Consider the following 16,727-nt stretch of genomic DNA (forward strand, 5'->3'; position numbering starts at 1 on the left):
TAGCGAAGGTTGGACGAAAACGCAAGTGTGACCGAATTCAATACGTATAAAAATTTTCATAAACAGGGGTGGCGAGGCTCAAAAATCTTCAGACGGAAACTGGTAAATTTACACTACATATAAAAACTTTCGGACGAAACACACATAAATTTACACTACTGAGCAAGAATACGGGGGTGGCCCCAGGCCACAATACAGGCTTCCCCATCGGTACCGTACCGGTACCGACCGAAAATCGCAAATTCTTGGTATTAGTACCAAAATTTTCGGTTCAGTATCGGTTTGGTACTGGGACGATACCGGTATTTAAGGTAAAATTCGGGAAATACCGATACTGATACCGTAACTCAAAACTTTGGTACCGATTCGATATCGATAATACCAAGTCGGTACGATACCGATACCGAATTTGCTCAACCCTAACATAACCAGTATCGAATTTGCTCAACCCTAACATAACCAGTACCGAATTTGCTACATAATGTGAGTCTCTAGCTTTGATGTTCAAAATTTGGGTTGGATGTGGGCCAAAATTATTGAAACTTCAAGCATGTGTTTATATGCATAGTTTTATGCAAAATTTTCAAAAAAAAAAATGAATTTCAAATGTAAAATTAACTTTAGCATGTAAAACTTATGCTTATACGGTTTCACGCTTTTTTTTTGTTTACCCAATGAACATCCCTAAAAAAATATTTTACTTAACTTTTAAATGCATACCCAGTAAAATCATTTTCCAATCATATGTTACATCAAATCAAGTGGGTTTATGTGATGGAGATTCAAATTATTATCCACGTTATATAAATACTAGAGGGTGTCGGCTTGATGCGGCGGGGTTTGAACATAGACTCTAGTGATCACTTACTGATTATGGTTATTAATGGTTTGTTTGAAACTTTTAAACCGTTTAAACCGTCTTAATTTGCTTATGAGATATGTATTATTATATATAGTATTTATAGATTTATGCAACTTATATGATAATTATGCGACTTATAAAATAATTATGCAATTTTTTTAAATATTTACGTAACCTATTTTCGCAACGACACATGTTCGGTGCACATTATAATCACAAGTCTCAACACATATGAGTTCTTATAATAAGTTTAAAAATATATACAAAGAACACTCAAATTTAAAAGAATAAAATGCTTGGTTTTATGATGCAATTTAAAAGAACAATAATACGATATAAAATGATCAAAAATGACTTACTTATGTAATCTTTGTCTTCTGTGGAACTTGAACCTAAGACTTCCCTCTTTCAAACCCTGATATTTAAAGGCTTTACACTTGCTAATGGACCACCAAACCATTGGTCTACAAGTACAACAAAAGCTAATCCAAACATTTGTATTTTATAAACTCATTTTAGAGAAGTCATAAGCCAATAATCATTTTTTGTATAAAAAAAATGAAGTTTTTTTTCCAAACAGGCACTGGCTAAATTCACTACACCGAGATACACACGCCTTTTGATATGGGGCAAATCCTCACCTAAGGCCAATGCTTGTGAATACTTGTCCGAAAGATAAGATAAAACTTGTTTGGTTCGAGGATCCAACCAGTAAATACCATATACTCACCTAGTCTCATATTATCACCTAGTGCCGCCAAACCAAATGATAGAGACAAAAATTGAACCCGAGTCACATAGGATATCAAGTCTCTTTCTTATCACTTCATTACCAACCCATTAGCAATTAATAAATAGTTAATTAATTAGACTATCATAAGAGCATTTCCGGAAGCTCCTCTATAACTATGTAAGTCTTTAAATTTTTTTTGAGGATTATAAGTGGTTGTGACTTGTGAGTGGATGAGAGAGAAAATTTTAAAAATATAGTAAATTTTGAGAAACACCATTCATCATCTATTTATTTTTAAATATATTTGAAAGTGTTTGTGAGTAGAGGAGAGAAAAAAAAATAATAATAAAGATATAAAAAATTATTATTTAATTATATATGAGAGAAAAAATATAATGCTTTTCAATGTAATGATAGAAATAAAGATAAGAAAGCCGTCGGGAGTGCTCTAATGCATACATAGAGACCTAGAAAACATTTTATAAAAAAAAAAAGTTTGGATGAATAATAATAATAATAACAATAAACCATATAATAAATTGCGTGGCATATTAATTCCACTCGGTTTCTCGGTATGATCTTTCCATGTGCAGCTTCCTCCCTCTTTCGTATCTTCAATACCCACCCACACTCTCTCTCTCTTTACCTTAAACTCCGTGCTCCGATTCTGATTCAATCGGTGAGTGATTTTCCAATGGAACATTGTTAGTTTGGCTTATGTGAACTTTGAGTCTAGGGTTTAAATATTTAAATAGTGTGTGTTTGAAAGAGTATTGAATAGATTTCCGATTCATGTTATCTTTACTTGAATTGGTACCGTTTAGTTCGTTGTTTTGAAGACAATGGAACATTGTTAGGTTTGGCTTACGAGCTCGTGCATTCACCTGGAACTTTGAATCTAAGGTTTAAATATTTAAATAGTGTGTGTTTGATAGAGTATTCGTGAAAAATTGGGATTCTAGGTTGTGAAGTTAGATCCCCAAACTAGGGATGTTTAAAAACCTTGTTGTACGTGGCTCGCTCGAATAAAACAAGCTAAAAAAGTAAAAAGAAAAAAGAAAAAATGATTTGAAATGACTTGAGCTGAGCTGGCTTGTTTTTGTAACCAAGCCGAACTCGACCCAGGCTTGGCTTGACCTTAGGCTAGTGAAGAAACACTAAGTGACCCCGGCAGATTAAGGATAATCTTAGGGTTAAGTAGATGTTTCCCACGAGGGTTAGGTCCGGCAAAGATGGTTATTCTTCTGATGACCTGCAAAACAGACACCGTGAGCTCGTCACTGAGAAGAGGGGGTACCTCCTTATGACCACCCTCCGGCGTGAGAATCAGACTAGATTGCTCTGAATATAAGTGTATATTAAGAGAAATAGCTAGATAAGATAATATCAGATGATATGTGATAAGATGTGATATCCCTACTGTTCCAAGGTGTTGGAGTATTTATAGCCGAAGGTAGGTTTCCAAGCAGGTACAGCCAGCTGTATAATATTCCTTTTCCACCAACTGTGGGCTACGTACGTGCCATGCTGGTTGGTGGGTAGGCAGCGGCTGATAGTGACATGGCCGGCTGTGTACTATTCCTTTTCCACCAACTACAGGCTATGTACGTGCCACGATGAGGGTTGGTGGGTAGGCAGCGGCTGATAGTGACATTTTGTACTAGAGCGTGCTCCTCCTCGTACTGTTGTCGGTGAGCTGTCACCCTGTGATTGGTTCATGGGCTGCTTTGGTCAGATCTTGTCTATTTTGTCCATACCTTGGCAGGTATAGTACAAAAGATCTTCCAGAAGCGAACGGACTGGCTCATTTGGGCGGGAGTATTCCCGCCTTGCTCATTCCTTCTTCAGGTGACATTACTGAATTATTAAGAGTTAGTGCCTTGTGCGTGTAGCCTTACTATTAGTGCGGGTAGCCTTCCCTGATGGCTTGTATCCGCAGCTGCGGGAACAGGCGGGGTACTTCACAATTGGGAGGCTTTTCCTGCGGGAACAGCTGGCGTACTGCGCGTAAGGTCTTCATCTCTCTGAGCATGGTGGGTCCTGCGGATCCAGTTGGTCTTTGCGCAGACGTCCCTCTTCAAGGTGAGTCTTGCGGGTCCAACTGAGCTATGCTGGGACCTACCTCTTCAAGTCCCCCCCAGTCCATTGTTCTTCTCATGAATTGTTAATGAGGTGAACTTTTGGACTTAAGCAAGGGGTTTTGAAAAGGGTTTTTAGTTTTAAGGTTTTCCGTGGGGATTCTTCCCGCGGTTTTCCTAATGTCACGTGCAGAAATTCCCGACTTTTCTGCTTGATCTTTGGGTATGATGCGGGTAGGTGTGTAACCTCCTCGCAAGTCAGGAGCGTTGAGTTTCACTTGTGTAGATTCTCCACGAGGTTTTGGTAGTTTTAGACATAGTGATCAATTATGTTAAACAACCAATTCCATCTTGGAGCTTCAAACAATCTAGTTCTCAACATTCCCGCTATGCGGGGATGTTATTTCCCTTTCCACAAGCATGGCCCAGAAGATCCTTCTTGGTTTCAATTCCCTGCAAGTGCTAAGTATGTGAAGGGTTTCGCCTTGACACTGTACCCGCACTCGTCTTATAGTTTCTTGATTTCCAAGGTATTCTTGGCTTCAATTCCCTGCAGGTGCTAAGTATGTGAAGGGTTTCGCCTTGACACTGTACCCGCACTCGTCTTATAGTTTCTTGATTTCCAAGGTATTCTTGGCTTCAATTCCCTGCAGGTGCTAAGTATGTGAAGGGTTTCGCCTTGACACTGTACCCGCACTTGTCTTACGGTTTCTTGGTTACCAAGGTATCTTGTTAGCCAAGCTGCCTCGTTTAATTTGGAGCCTGAGCTCAAAGTCTCAAACCCACCCTGGCTCGACTCGTGAACAGCCCTGCCCCAAACCCTTGCCGTTGCTGGTAATTTTTTGGTACTAATTAGGCAAATTGCATGTTTAACGGACGATTTGATAGATGCTGCTATTGATTTCATTCATAAAAATTGACCAGTTTTAGCAGCATATGAGCATATGCTTTACATTAATGTTACAATTATTGAATAGCTTGATATTTTCATCAATTTTGACTCAGATTCATTAATATTGATGTAGTAAAGGTGGGGTGACCTGTTGACTTTCAAAAGTCAAGATTCTTATTGGTAACCTGATATATACTTCAATATACATGCACACATATCTTTTTAGCTCAAACATTATATTATCCAGTGTTGTAGAACTCGCAAGGCGCTAGTCGGGCAGTGGGGTACCGACTTGCGATTAATCGGACTGGACGGTTATATGTAGTTTTTCAAAGTTACATACATATGTACAAATTTTTTCAAAATTTTATATATAGTAACTTATTAATCGCATTGGATTAATAAGTATAGTTTTTCAAATACTTCAAAGATTTGATCGTTTTTGACCAATCCGATTTGGGCCAGCTTTGACCGACTACTGATTTGCTGGCTCGATTAGGTGAAATCGAATTGGTAGCATACCGATTAGCGATTTTTTCAACACTGACATCATCTATTTGATATAACTTGTAATAGAAGTGAAAAAAACATGCATTTAAAGGTTACCATATTTTGTTCACCATGCTTTCTATACATGTTAAACTGCAACAAACCGTACGTTTTGAGATTGATTATTGATTGTTACTTGTTTTATATTGATTCAGAATCAGAATCTTCTTGAGGGTGCACCATGGTTGGTGAGTCATGGTTCCATGGCCTATGGAAACCTTCAAGAAAGCATGACCACGGGCCCGATAAGGCGCGAATTGGAGTATTAGTATTCGAAGTAGCAAGTGTAATGTCTAAGTTAGTCCATCAGTGGAACTCACTAACCGATAAACAAGTCACAAAACTTAGGGAGGACATAAGTAGCTCAACGGGTATCAAAAAGCTCGTTTCAGAGGATGATGATTACATAGTCGATTTAATATGTGCGGAAATGTTGCATAATTTAGAGAACGTGTCGAAAGTTGTCACGAGGCTGTCGAAGAACTGTAAAGATCCAGTTTTGAAATCTTTTGAACGTGCGTTTGACGATTTGATTCAGTTCGGTGTTGATCAGTACCGGTGGCTGTATTCGGGGAAGAAGATGATCAAGAAAGTGAAAAAGATTTGAAACTTTTATTATGGTTAACTCGAATTTGTATCAAGAAATGGAGAATCTTTCACAACTTGAACAAGTCTTGAAAAGAATCAAGAAAAACGTTGATCACGATACCATAACCGTTGTTGATTTTACCAAGAAAATGGTGTGGAAACAACACGAAGTGAAACGGTTAAAAGAGATTTCGTTATGGAACAAAACGTATGATTATGCGGTTCTTATTTTAGCAAGGTCGGTATTCACTATTTTTGCAAGAATCGGACATGTTTTCGGGGTTACTCACGTGTTACCTCAAAAAGTTCATGAATCTACATTACTAGATTCCGGGTTGCTTCAAGAAAACTACCCGGTTCAGAGTAGCTTCACAAGATTCTCTTCGGGCCCTTTAGGGAACATTGGTACTAAATCCGGGCCGGTTTCAAGAACGGGTAATGTGAAGAAGTACTATTCGGGCCCACTTGGTAACTCAATCATGGTTCCAAGTTCCAAAAGTCGATATATGAATTATTTTTCGGGACCCATCGGGAAACTAACGTCAAAGTCGGGGCCTTTAGCGCGAGCCGCTCGGACCGGGCTCAAATGGTGGCATATCCGCGATAACTCATCAAAAATCCATGAAAAGAAGACGGATACCCCGACCCGTTTGAGTACCGGTGGCCCGTTTACAGGGTGCATGATGGGCGGTAACGGGCCTCCATCCAACAACCCGAATGCCACCTCTTCTGCTGCTAGGTTCCAAGTTCAAGAAACCCGTAGTTTAAAACCGAACCGGTTCGACCCACCACCCGAAACGCTCGGGGCGGTCGCGTTAGCGCTACATTACGCTAATGTGATTGCGGTTCTCGAAAAGCTTATCGCTTCACCTCATTTGATCGGTCATGATGCTCGTGACGATCTATACAATATGCTGCCTAAAAACGTGAAAACCGCCCTTCGTGTAAGGTTAAAGCCGTACGCTAAAAGCTTAGAACAGGCGGTTTACGATCCGGTTTTATCGGATGAATGGAATGAAGCAATGTTAGGGATTCTGGATTGGTTATCTCCACTTGCTCATAATATGATAAGGTGGCAATCAGAGAGGAGTTTTGAGCATCAAAATATGGTTTCCAGAACAGATGTTCTTCTTGTACAAACAATCTACTATGCGAATCAAGAAAAGATTGAGGCAACGATAACCGAGCTTCTTGTCGGGTTGAACTACGTGTGGAGGTTTAGTAGAGAAGTTAACGCGAAGGCTTTGTTCGACTGCGATAATGGTGGTGTTGATGATTATGTTAACATGGTTTAGTATTGGTTTCAAGAAGATGTGTGATGTTAACTTAATTGCTGGTGGTATAAGTAGTTTAGGGCTATAAGACTTTGTCATATGGAGGATGTTTACTCAAATGTGAAAAGTTGTTTAGAATTCTATTTTCATATGCTATACGTGTTTTAACCTTTATAATCTATATTATAAGGTGGGCTGACGTAGGGATGAGCAAATTTGGTACCAATACCGAAGTTGGTACCGATTTGGTACAATCGGTACCAAAGTTTTGAGTTTCGGAATCAGTATCGGTATTTCCTAAATTTTACCTTAAATACCGGTACCAAACCGAAAATTTCGGTACCGGTATCGGTACCAAAGAATTTGTGATTTTCAGGATTGAGAATTTTGATACCGGTACGATACCGATATCATCTCTAGATGGTAGATGTGCAAGTCTCTTTAGCATAGGTTTCAATTTCAAATCCACTAGGGGAGAGCAGTAACCGAACTAGAAAATTGGATTAATCGAAACCCTCTTTAATTTAAGTTTAAAGCCACTAGGGAGGGCCAGTAACAGAACTAGAAAATTGGATTAATCAAATCGATTACTAGCTTTTTTGTACTCTCAGTTAATCGAATTTAACATAATGAACCATTTATGTTTTTAGCTTTTATACCTAAATTTTATGTGTTTCATGTTTTATATCTCTATTTTATGTATTACCAAGCAAAACTTTTAGCCCAAGTTTGGCTTTGGTTATCACCCAGAATTAACCAACTGAACCGAAAATCTACAAACTAACCGAATCAATCGAACTAATTAACAAAAATTCATTTGGTTAATAAAATAGACTAACTAAAATTTTTATTTCGACTTTCTGTTGAGGCTAATAACCTAATCAAACTGAACCATGCACGCCCCTAAAAGCCACCTATCAATGTAAGTTGAGTTTTATAAGGTACTTATTTTCCTACCTGATCTCAATAATCAATGCACTATGTACAAGTATTTTATTTCCGTTTCTAGTAATTCTTAATATAAAATTGGTTTTCAAAACGTGTTGATATATAACTATAATAAATATCTCTCTTCAATAGGTGTGTAAACGAGCTGCGTCAAACCGGAGCTCAGCTCCTTTTGACTTACGAGAGCTCGACTCGTGGGTTAGTTTTTCAAGCTCGTATATTTGAGAAAACCTTCACGAGCATAAAATTAGCTCAAGCTCGTGCCCAATAACTTAAACGAATTAAAACCTAGCTCGAACTTGGTTTTACAGTGTGAAATTAAGACACAAAAGTTGAAAAAAAAGTGAAAAAATTCAAAATAAACAAGGCTCGTTAGTCGTTAATACTCGACAGGCCTAAACGAGCGCCCCGTACAAGGCCTGAGCTCGGACTCAATTACTAAACAAGTTTTATCAAAGGCCCAGACTTGACTCAATTTGTTTCTAGCTTTTTAGTTTTTAACTTTTTATCGGTCCGAAGCAGCTTTACTCGTTTACACCCTTAACGAGATCCGTTAACGTCGTTTGTCTATTCTTCTTCTTCACCTTCTTCCTCATCCTACAAACCACAAAACCTAACCCTAACCACCTGTTCTTCAATGGCTTCATCACCTCCAATCGGTGAACCGAGCAACGGCGACACCGGCACCACCTCCGCCGCCGCCGTAACGTCTCCGGCGACCCCTGCCGTCGTCAATTCCGACGAAAACCTAACGAAAACCTCTAACAAAAAGCCGAGGCTCGAATCCAGTTCCGATCACCGGAAGGAACGAGAAGAATGGACAGCTTCCGAGATCACAATCCTACTAGAAGCCTTCACGGAGAAGTACTTAGCATTGAACCGGACGAATTTGCGGCGAAAGGAGTGGGAGATTGTGACCGGATTGGTGGCCGAGAGCCGCGATAAGCAGTCGCGGAAAGGCGTGGAGCAGTGTAAGAATAAGATTGATAATTTGAAGAAGAGGTATAAGTTGGAGACTCAGAGAGTGGAGAGTAATGGCCGCGGTGAGAGTAAGTGGATTTGGTTTAAGAGAATGGATGATTTGTTTGGGGTTCGACATGTGAAGGCGAATGCGAATGCGAATGTAAGTGAAGCGGTTTCGGATGGTGAGGAGGAGGAGGATTATGAAGGTGAGGGGAAGTCGGCGTCGGTGGACAGGCGCAGGCGATCTGCAAGGTTTGAATTCGACGATTTAGTTATGCATATGGTGTTCTTGAATGATCTTATGTCTCTAGTGATCGGTTCGGTATCGTATTGCGGTAGTTTGCGATTAGCTCAGAGTTCAGTATTTTGTGATCACAGTATCATATTGCAGGAGCTTGTGATTAGTTTAGAATTCAGTGTTTTGTGATCGGTTTAATTTTAGAGTAATTGGTTTTAGTGTTTTGTGATCAGTTTAGTTTAGTTTAGTATAGGATTTCAGTAATTTGTGATACGGTTTGTATCACAAAATACTGAAATATGATACTTAACGAACTCAAGAAAATGAAAGCTGATAGTAAACTGTAGGTCCTCGAAATGGATCTAGAAATATGAAGTTCGGATCAATCCGTGCACGAGGAGGGCGGAATCGAACTTGTACACTTGTTACTCGGATCATTGCCTTTGGATCTTCGAGAAATGGTTTCATTAAGGCCCAATGGACCGGCCAAATGGGCAATTACAATAGATTAACGTGCTGAACTACAAAATAAATGATTACGTGATTAAACCAAAATACATACACAAGCCTAAACATTAATATTAGGCCTACATAAACCGATCACAAAATAGTGGAAATTGGATACTAACTGGATCACAAAATACTGGTATTGGATACTAAGCCGATAACAGAGTTCTGAAATGTGATGCTAAGCTGATCACGAAATACTGAATCTGATATGTAACGATTACAGATTTACAGTGTACTGATATCTGATACTGAACTGATCACAAAGTGGTGAAATTGGATACTAGACGGATCACAAAGTACTTAAATTGGATACTAAGCCGATCACAAAACAATGAATCTAATGCTGAAATTTGATACTGAACAGATCTCAAAATACTGAAGCCAGCTTTTGTTATTTTGTGTATAATTTGAGTATCAGATTTCAGCATTGCATGGTACTAACATTTGTTTCAAATCATCTTCTTTAGTGTTCTTATATACATGTTGTTTATGTTCAAAGGCTTGCTCCTCACAATGGCTCTATCATGAACAAAAAGTTGAGTACACGCGTAAAATGGAAAAGGGTGGTCTTTAAAGTTAGTGGCAGTGCATTAGCTGGAAGCGGTCAAAGCATTGACCCGAAGGTTCAATTTTTGAATCGCCATTTGAGTTGACTTCATGAATATGTTGCAATCTACACGTTCGTAAAATTTGTTTGTTCTACTTTTAGGTGGCTTTGCAAATAGCAGAAGAAGTAGCGACTGCTTCTCGTTGTGGTGTGGAGGTACTTATCTCTCTTCCGTTTAACTCTAACCGAACAAACGATCGAACATGAGCAATTATACAAACGTCGTTTTGTTGTCCGTGTTCGTTTGTTAAGAAAATGAGCGTGTTCTTGTTTGTTTATGTAAGTGAATAGTACAAGCGAGCGGTTCACGAACGTGAAATGAACGAACATTGCTAAACATAGATGAACGAACATAAATGAGCGAACACCAATTAAAGTTATTTATGAACATAAATATGTTGGACCTAAAATTTATTAAAAGTAAACTAAATTGTAATGGACAATTGTAAAACATAAAACTAGACTAAGTTGTAACGGGTCTAAAGGCTGAAGTATTTAGAACAATATGTAAAAAATTGTAAACTAACGAGCATATATGAACATAAACGAACGACGATAGACAGATATAAAAGAACGATCAAAAGCAAACGTTCACAAATGCAAATGAACGAACAAGAAATATGTTCATGTCCGTTCGTTTAGTTAAATGGACAAAACTAACTTCCCACTAAACATCACTGAACTTTTGGTTCATTTACAGGCCTAGAAAACTGCATGTAAAACCAATCAATTTTATACTATAAATTAGATAAACAAAAATTTTTGTTAAATAAACTCTTAACATAAGCTTTTAAATGTTAATTAATATTCATAAAACTTATGATTTATAGGTGGCCATCATAATTGGAGGTCGTAACTTCTTTTGTGGCGATTCATGGGTATCAGCAACTGATTTAGACAGGCCTACAGCATACCAAATCGGGTACTTCTAGTTATTAATTTTAACTTAAAACACTTTTTAAAACAATGATTCTAATATATATACAACGGTTAATGTAGCATGATGGCAACAGTCATGAACTCAATACTGCTTCAATCAGCTTTACAGAAATTAGGTATTCCAACACATGTTCAAAGTGCGTTTGTGATGCCAGAAGTTGCTGAACCGTATAACCGATTACGAGCCATGCGTCATCTCGATAAAGGACGAGTTGTTATTTTTGGCGGGGTTGGGACTGGAACCGGGAACCCGCTTTTTACTACTAATGCAGCTGCTGCGTTAAGAGCCTCTGAGAGTATGCATAATTTACTTTTTTCCATTTTGGTTCTGACTTCTAAGTATATATTGAATGTGACACATTGGTGTTTGTTGACCAGTCAATGCGGATGCAGTGATTAAAGGTACAAATGTAAATGGTATCTATGATAAAGACATCAAACTCGATAAAATTTCGTTTGGTGACGTGGCTTCTAAACGATGCACTTCATTCGATTTAATGGCGATACAACTTTGTGAAGAGAATGCAATATCTGGTTAGTTTATTCCTTCATATTGCACTTTATTTTCTTAATTTTTAATTTGATTTTTTTTTTGCATTTATAGTTGTCGTATTTAACATGCTGGAGCCCGGGAATGTATCAAAAGCGTTGACTGGAAAACAAGTGGGCACCTTGATTGAAAAGTAAAATTTCCAGAGTTGACTCACCCCCGGAACCTATATGCCCGTTTAGTTCGAGTCTAGTTACAGTAAATCCGTTAGGGTTATTTATTTTGTACATTATTATTGTCAGCAGATTTTAATAAACTAAATTGTAGAATTGGTTTTAGATGGGTTGAATGTTAACAAGCCCAGTGTTAGTTTGTTGGATGAGTTTTCAGATAGAAATAGTTTCGTATTAAACTGATTGTATACAACACGACACGTTTGATACATCTATTAAACCTTAACTTGGCACCGTTCACTAAACATGTAATTTTCTTAAACGCCAACACAGGTTGACTTATAGGTGATCAAATCGGGTTGGTCAAAGGAACCGGAACCGGTTCAGAACCGGTTCCATTAGTCAACATCACTGTTTAAAACCGGTTCCATGTTCGAACCGGTTAGGGAACCGAACCGGTTCCCCAACCCTCGGACCCGGAACCGGTGGAACCGGTTCTGACAGGTTCCTAAACCGGTTCTTACACTGTAACCGGTTCCAACCGGTTACAGTGTAAAAAATAATTTTTTTTTTCGTTTTTCGTTTCCGCTGCTCGTATTTGTATAACATGTTAAATAAAAAAAACAATTAACATAAATTTCATTTTATTTACTTTAAGGAGTTCAAAAAAAAAAATGTTACATGTTTTAAAATATTCAAAAACAAACTAACAAAACATTAAACTTATAAATATAAAGTTGTGACATATTATTTCTAGAAAAGCCTTCTTGTTCGTCGTAATTATTGAGTGACGACTTATTCATCAGAATTACTTGTAGAAACGCCTTCTTGTTCGTCGTGCACTCGAACATCAAGTGGTGTTTCGTCTTCCAGAGTGGTTACGTGTTGAACACGATCGATTGAGTCCAAGTGATCCTTCAAGCAAATGCACATCTCCACCGACTCCGAATTCAGTCTTGTTCTTCTCACCGATATTACCCTGCCACTAAGAGAAAAAGCAGATTCCGAAGCTACCGTAGAAGCTTGGGCGGTTAGTAAATCACGGGCCATGGTGGCAAGAATCGGAAACTCGGTTTCCTTTACCTTCCACCAAGCCAAAACATCAAAAGTGCCATATTCCTCTTCGGATAAACCGGTAGAGAAATCATATGCACTATACCTTCCTAGTTCGCTTGAAGGGGTGTTACCCCTTTGTTTTTTAGCCGTTACGTTGCGAACGGTGTTCATAAGGCTAATCATGGGGTCTCGTACTCTAGGAGCACTTGAACTTGATGAAGACCCCCCCGGCGTAGGCATGTGTATGTTTGACCCATATTTATTTATATAAAAGTCATACATAAATTTAAAATTCAAGTTAAAATCATTTTGTGCCTCTGTTGAAAAGTTTGGGTCAACCTCATGCATATCTAAGGCTGAAAAAATTTCGTCTATCACACATTCAACCCCCGTAACATTTAACATTGGGTTTAAAGCGGCGGCGCAAGTAAAAATCGGTGGCAATTCAAGAAAGTATTTTTTTAATTTAAACTTCATTGGTAATATGATGTTTGAAAACATTGGACTTTTATTTTCAAATTCTTTAAGATTGTTAACGATTAAAAATAACTCCGAAAGAACCAAGGGACTTGTCGGATAATACGTTCCCGATAGTTTCGTAGTTGATGTTTTAAAAACTTCAAGAAAAGTCGATAAGTCATTGATAATTTCCCATTTCTCATTTGAAAAGGGGATTGCCAAATCATTCTCGGCAAGACTAGAATGAAACATTTGTAAAGTGTCTCTTTGTTTCAAAGCACTTTGAAACATTATGCAAGTGGAATTCCATCGATGAGGTACATCCCAATTAGCTCCCAAAGCTTTTCTTCCCGTATCTTTACAAAATTTTCTATAATCCATTTGTCTTTTTTTACTTTTCTTAAAAACTTCATGTAGCATTACTCTAAAATCGTTTATAACCGATGTAACCTCATCCGAAGCAAGTCCGTCTTGCACGATTAAATTAATGATATGTGCAACACACCTTGAGTGAAAAAATACACCATTGCAAATCGGCGTATATTTTAATTTTAATTTATCAACCGCCGATGTATTATTCGACGCGTTATCAAATGCAATTGAAAATATTTTATTTTCTAGTTTATAAGTTTTTATAACATAATCTAAAATTTCAAACAAATTATCTCCCGTATGTGGATACTCAAAGAGTTCGAAAGCAATGGTGCGTTTCATCATTTCCCACGATGACGGTTCTACCCAATGAGCGGTGACACAAAGATAAGATTCGGGTAGACCATGTGGAGCCGACCAAACATCAGTAGTTAAGTTTATTCCCGTATTTATATTTTCAAAATATGCAATTAGTACCTCTTTGGCCTTCTTCCACAATTTTAAACAATAACGTTTAAGAGTATGACGACTTACGCGAGTGTATTGTGGTTGAAGCGTATCTCGAATCATGGCGGTTAAGCGAGGGTTGTCGAAGTGGCTAAACGGCAAAGCTTCTTGAATCACAAACTTCGCCATACGATCTTGAACTCGATCAATTTGGTATGTAAATATTCCGCCTTCACTATCCATTTGCGTTTGTTGCGACTCGACGTTCTGTTTCAACGCCCTGCAATACGGTCTTTCGATGTGTTTCTTCAAATTTGAATTCGAAAGTGGGTTTAAATAAATCCCACAAAACTTGCACCGAGCCTTCAATGAATGGTCACTCAATTCAACCAAATCCCAATTGCACCAAATCTCTTGATTACGATTATGAGGTACAATACGAACGAAACTTGGTCCGGCGGTGGAACCTTGACCAACCGATGATTGTGAGGCAGCCATAACAACAAATATGAATATAGAAGAAGAGAAAACAAGAGATTAGAGAACTCAGAACGTTGTAATAGCGTTTTTTTGTATTTTTTTGCGTTCGGGTTTGCGTTTTGAGTGTTGTGATGAACCCATTACACCAAATACCTATTTATACTAGTAGTGGGGTGTTTGGGGAGCCAAAAAAACGGCCATTTTTGACCCCAACGGTCAAAAAACGGCCATAAAACCGTTTCCCAACGGCTAGAACCACTCCAACGGCTATAACCGGTTCCGAACCGGTTCCGGTCGAACCGGTTCCAGAACCGGTTCCGGTTCGGTTCCGGTTTCTACCCGTTCCACCTCCAAACATGTCAAACCGGTTCCGGATCGTCGGGTTGAAACGGAACCGAACCGGTTCCTACGAAAAACGGGTAGGAACCGGTTCGGTTCCGGTTCGGTTCCACCGAACCGGTTCCAGGAACCGGTTTTGTTGTCCACCTCTAGGTTGACTTATTAACATATATAGCGCGATTTAGTTATTTATAAAATATATTCAATAATAAAAAAGTCATAAATGTGTCATGTTGACTTATTAACATATATAGCAATTAGTTAAACGTGCTATTTGTGTTATAAACAGGTTGACCTCGTCCAAATGGGATTTTAATCATGTCAGCCTGCTTATGTTCCGAACTCGTTTACCCTAAACATTAACCAGTTTAACTCTGAATAGTAGTATGATTGTCACTGGGCCATATGTGGGTAGGTTAGATGTGTGGTTTGGATTGGATTCAAGGTGGTATATCAAAAGAGATAAGGTGATGACCCAGAATCCAGATTGTCATCACTTTTCTAAATAGTTTTATTTATAAAAGTTCCAAATATGTTTTCGAAGTTACCAAGCACGTGCGAAAGCCGTTTACTATACAAAAATATACTTAATTTTGAAAACAACTCTAGTTACAAGAAAATGTATATCGGAATGTTAAGAAAACAAAATTAAACGGAACGATGTATTTCGAATTGAGAAAAAGTTAACGAATAAAATTAATTAAAGAAATCAAATCAAATGATAAAGGAATATTATTGGCGTCGACGACTCACCCCCCCCCTTTGAACCCGCCAAAACCCGCAAACACTAGCGCCGTCTACTCACGAATACCCACACACACATGCATCTCTCTCACTCCTCTCTGAACATATGCATTTCTCTCTGTCCTCTTCTTTCAGTAGGTACCTGGATAGGTGGAGGCGGTATACCTACTCAACAACCTTTACCCATGAGACGTACCCGGAGACGCCACTATTGCCTCTAAATAAATAAAAACATGCACTCATCAGTTTATCATTTGAAAAGTTGCTATTCATGAAAACCAAATTATATTACAAACTCAAATATTTATAGTGGGTTTCAATTCTTTAAATTTAAAATATTTTTGGAATGTTAAATCCAAAATCTAGTTTCTTAAAAGTTCTTATCAAATTTCAGTTTTTTTCCTTTCTAAATTATACAAACCAAGCAAATCATGCGTGACTTTTGTCTTAATCTAGAATAATGATGACGTGTTCACATTTTAATTTGTCCGCATTGGTGTACTTTTTGGACCATTTCTAGTTTCTTTCACATTTTAATTTGTCCGCATTGTTAAAATATTTTTCCTTTTTTTTTTCATTTGTTGATCTCAATTTTATCTCCTTTTCTCAATGCTTATATAGGCATATATGTACTTTAATAAATATACTGAATCTATGAGCCAAACTTACCTTGATCAAAGTTGTCACAAACAATTTACAAGAAATTCTTTTTGAGAAGATGAGGGTTTTGGGGGGGGGGGGGGGGTTGTTAAATTGGGAGAAGTAATTTGTTAACAAAGAGGGCTTAAAATCGGTTCTCTATAGACGTTAGGGGTGAGCAACTTAACCGCCATAACCGTTAAACCGAACCATAACCGGTATAACCGAATCGGTTTTAACCGATAACCGACATAACCGGTGAGTCGGTTTAATGAGTTTTTAAAAACCGCCAAATATGGGTTGATTTTGGTTAAAGATAATTTCAAAACTACTATAACCGAACCGAC

General features: G+C 38.1%; 1 protein-coding gene and 1 pseudogene across 1 annotated transcript; both read left to right on the top strand.

Moving 5' to 3' along the window:
- The first annotated feature begins 5,274 nt into the window (after nucleotides 1-5,274).
- On the top strand, nucleotides 5,275-7,063 carry LOC143614383 (protein PSK SIMULATOR 1-like; annotated as a pseudogene).
- Nucleotides 7,064-8,561: 1,498 nt separating this feature from the next.
- Nucleotides 8,562-11,577, top strand: LOC143614395 (uncharacterized). The gene is made up of 6 exons (XM_077087847.1): nucleotides 8,562-9,139; nucleotides 10,135-10,258; nucleotides 10,345-10,398; nucleotides 11,073-11,164; nucleotides 11,242-11,477; nucleotides 11,522-11,577. The coding sequence occupies exons 1-6, from the start codon at nucleotides 8,562-8,564 to the stop codon at nucleotides 11,575-11,577; spliced, it is 1,140 nt and encodes a 379-aa protein (XP_076943962.1).
- The last annotated feature ends 5,150 nt before the right edge of the window (nucleotides 11,578-16,727 follow it).

The sequence above is a fragment of the Bidens hawaiensis genome, unplaced genomic scaffold (genome assembly GCF_021521415.1).
Source record: "Bidens hawaiensis isolate Kalapana, Puna unplaced genomic scaffold, B.hawaiensis_p1.1 tig00039978_1, whole genome shotgun sequence".
Classification (NCBI taxonomy): domain Eukaryota; kingdom Viridiplantae; phylum Streptophyta; class Magnoliopsida; order Asterales; family Asteraceae; genus Bidens; species Bidens hawaiensis.

Coding starts and splice junctions, on each gene's coding strand:
- LOC143614395 (XM_077087847.1), top strand. CDS start 8,562: ATGGCTTCATCACCTCCAATCGGTGAACCGAGCAACGGCGACACCGGC. Junction 9,140..10,134: donor AGGCGCAGGCGATCTGCAAG/GTTTGAATTCGA, acceptor TTATGTTCAAAG/GCTTGCTCCTCACAATGGCT. Junction 11,165..11,241: donor CCTACAGCATACCAAATCGG/GTACTTCTAGTT, acceptor CGGTTAATGTAG/CATGATGGCAACAGTCATGA.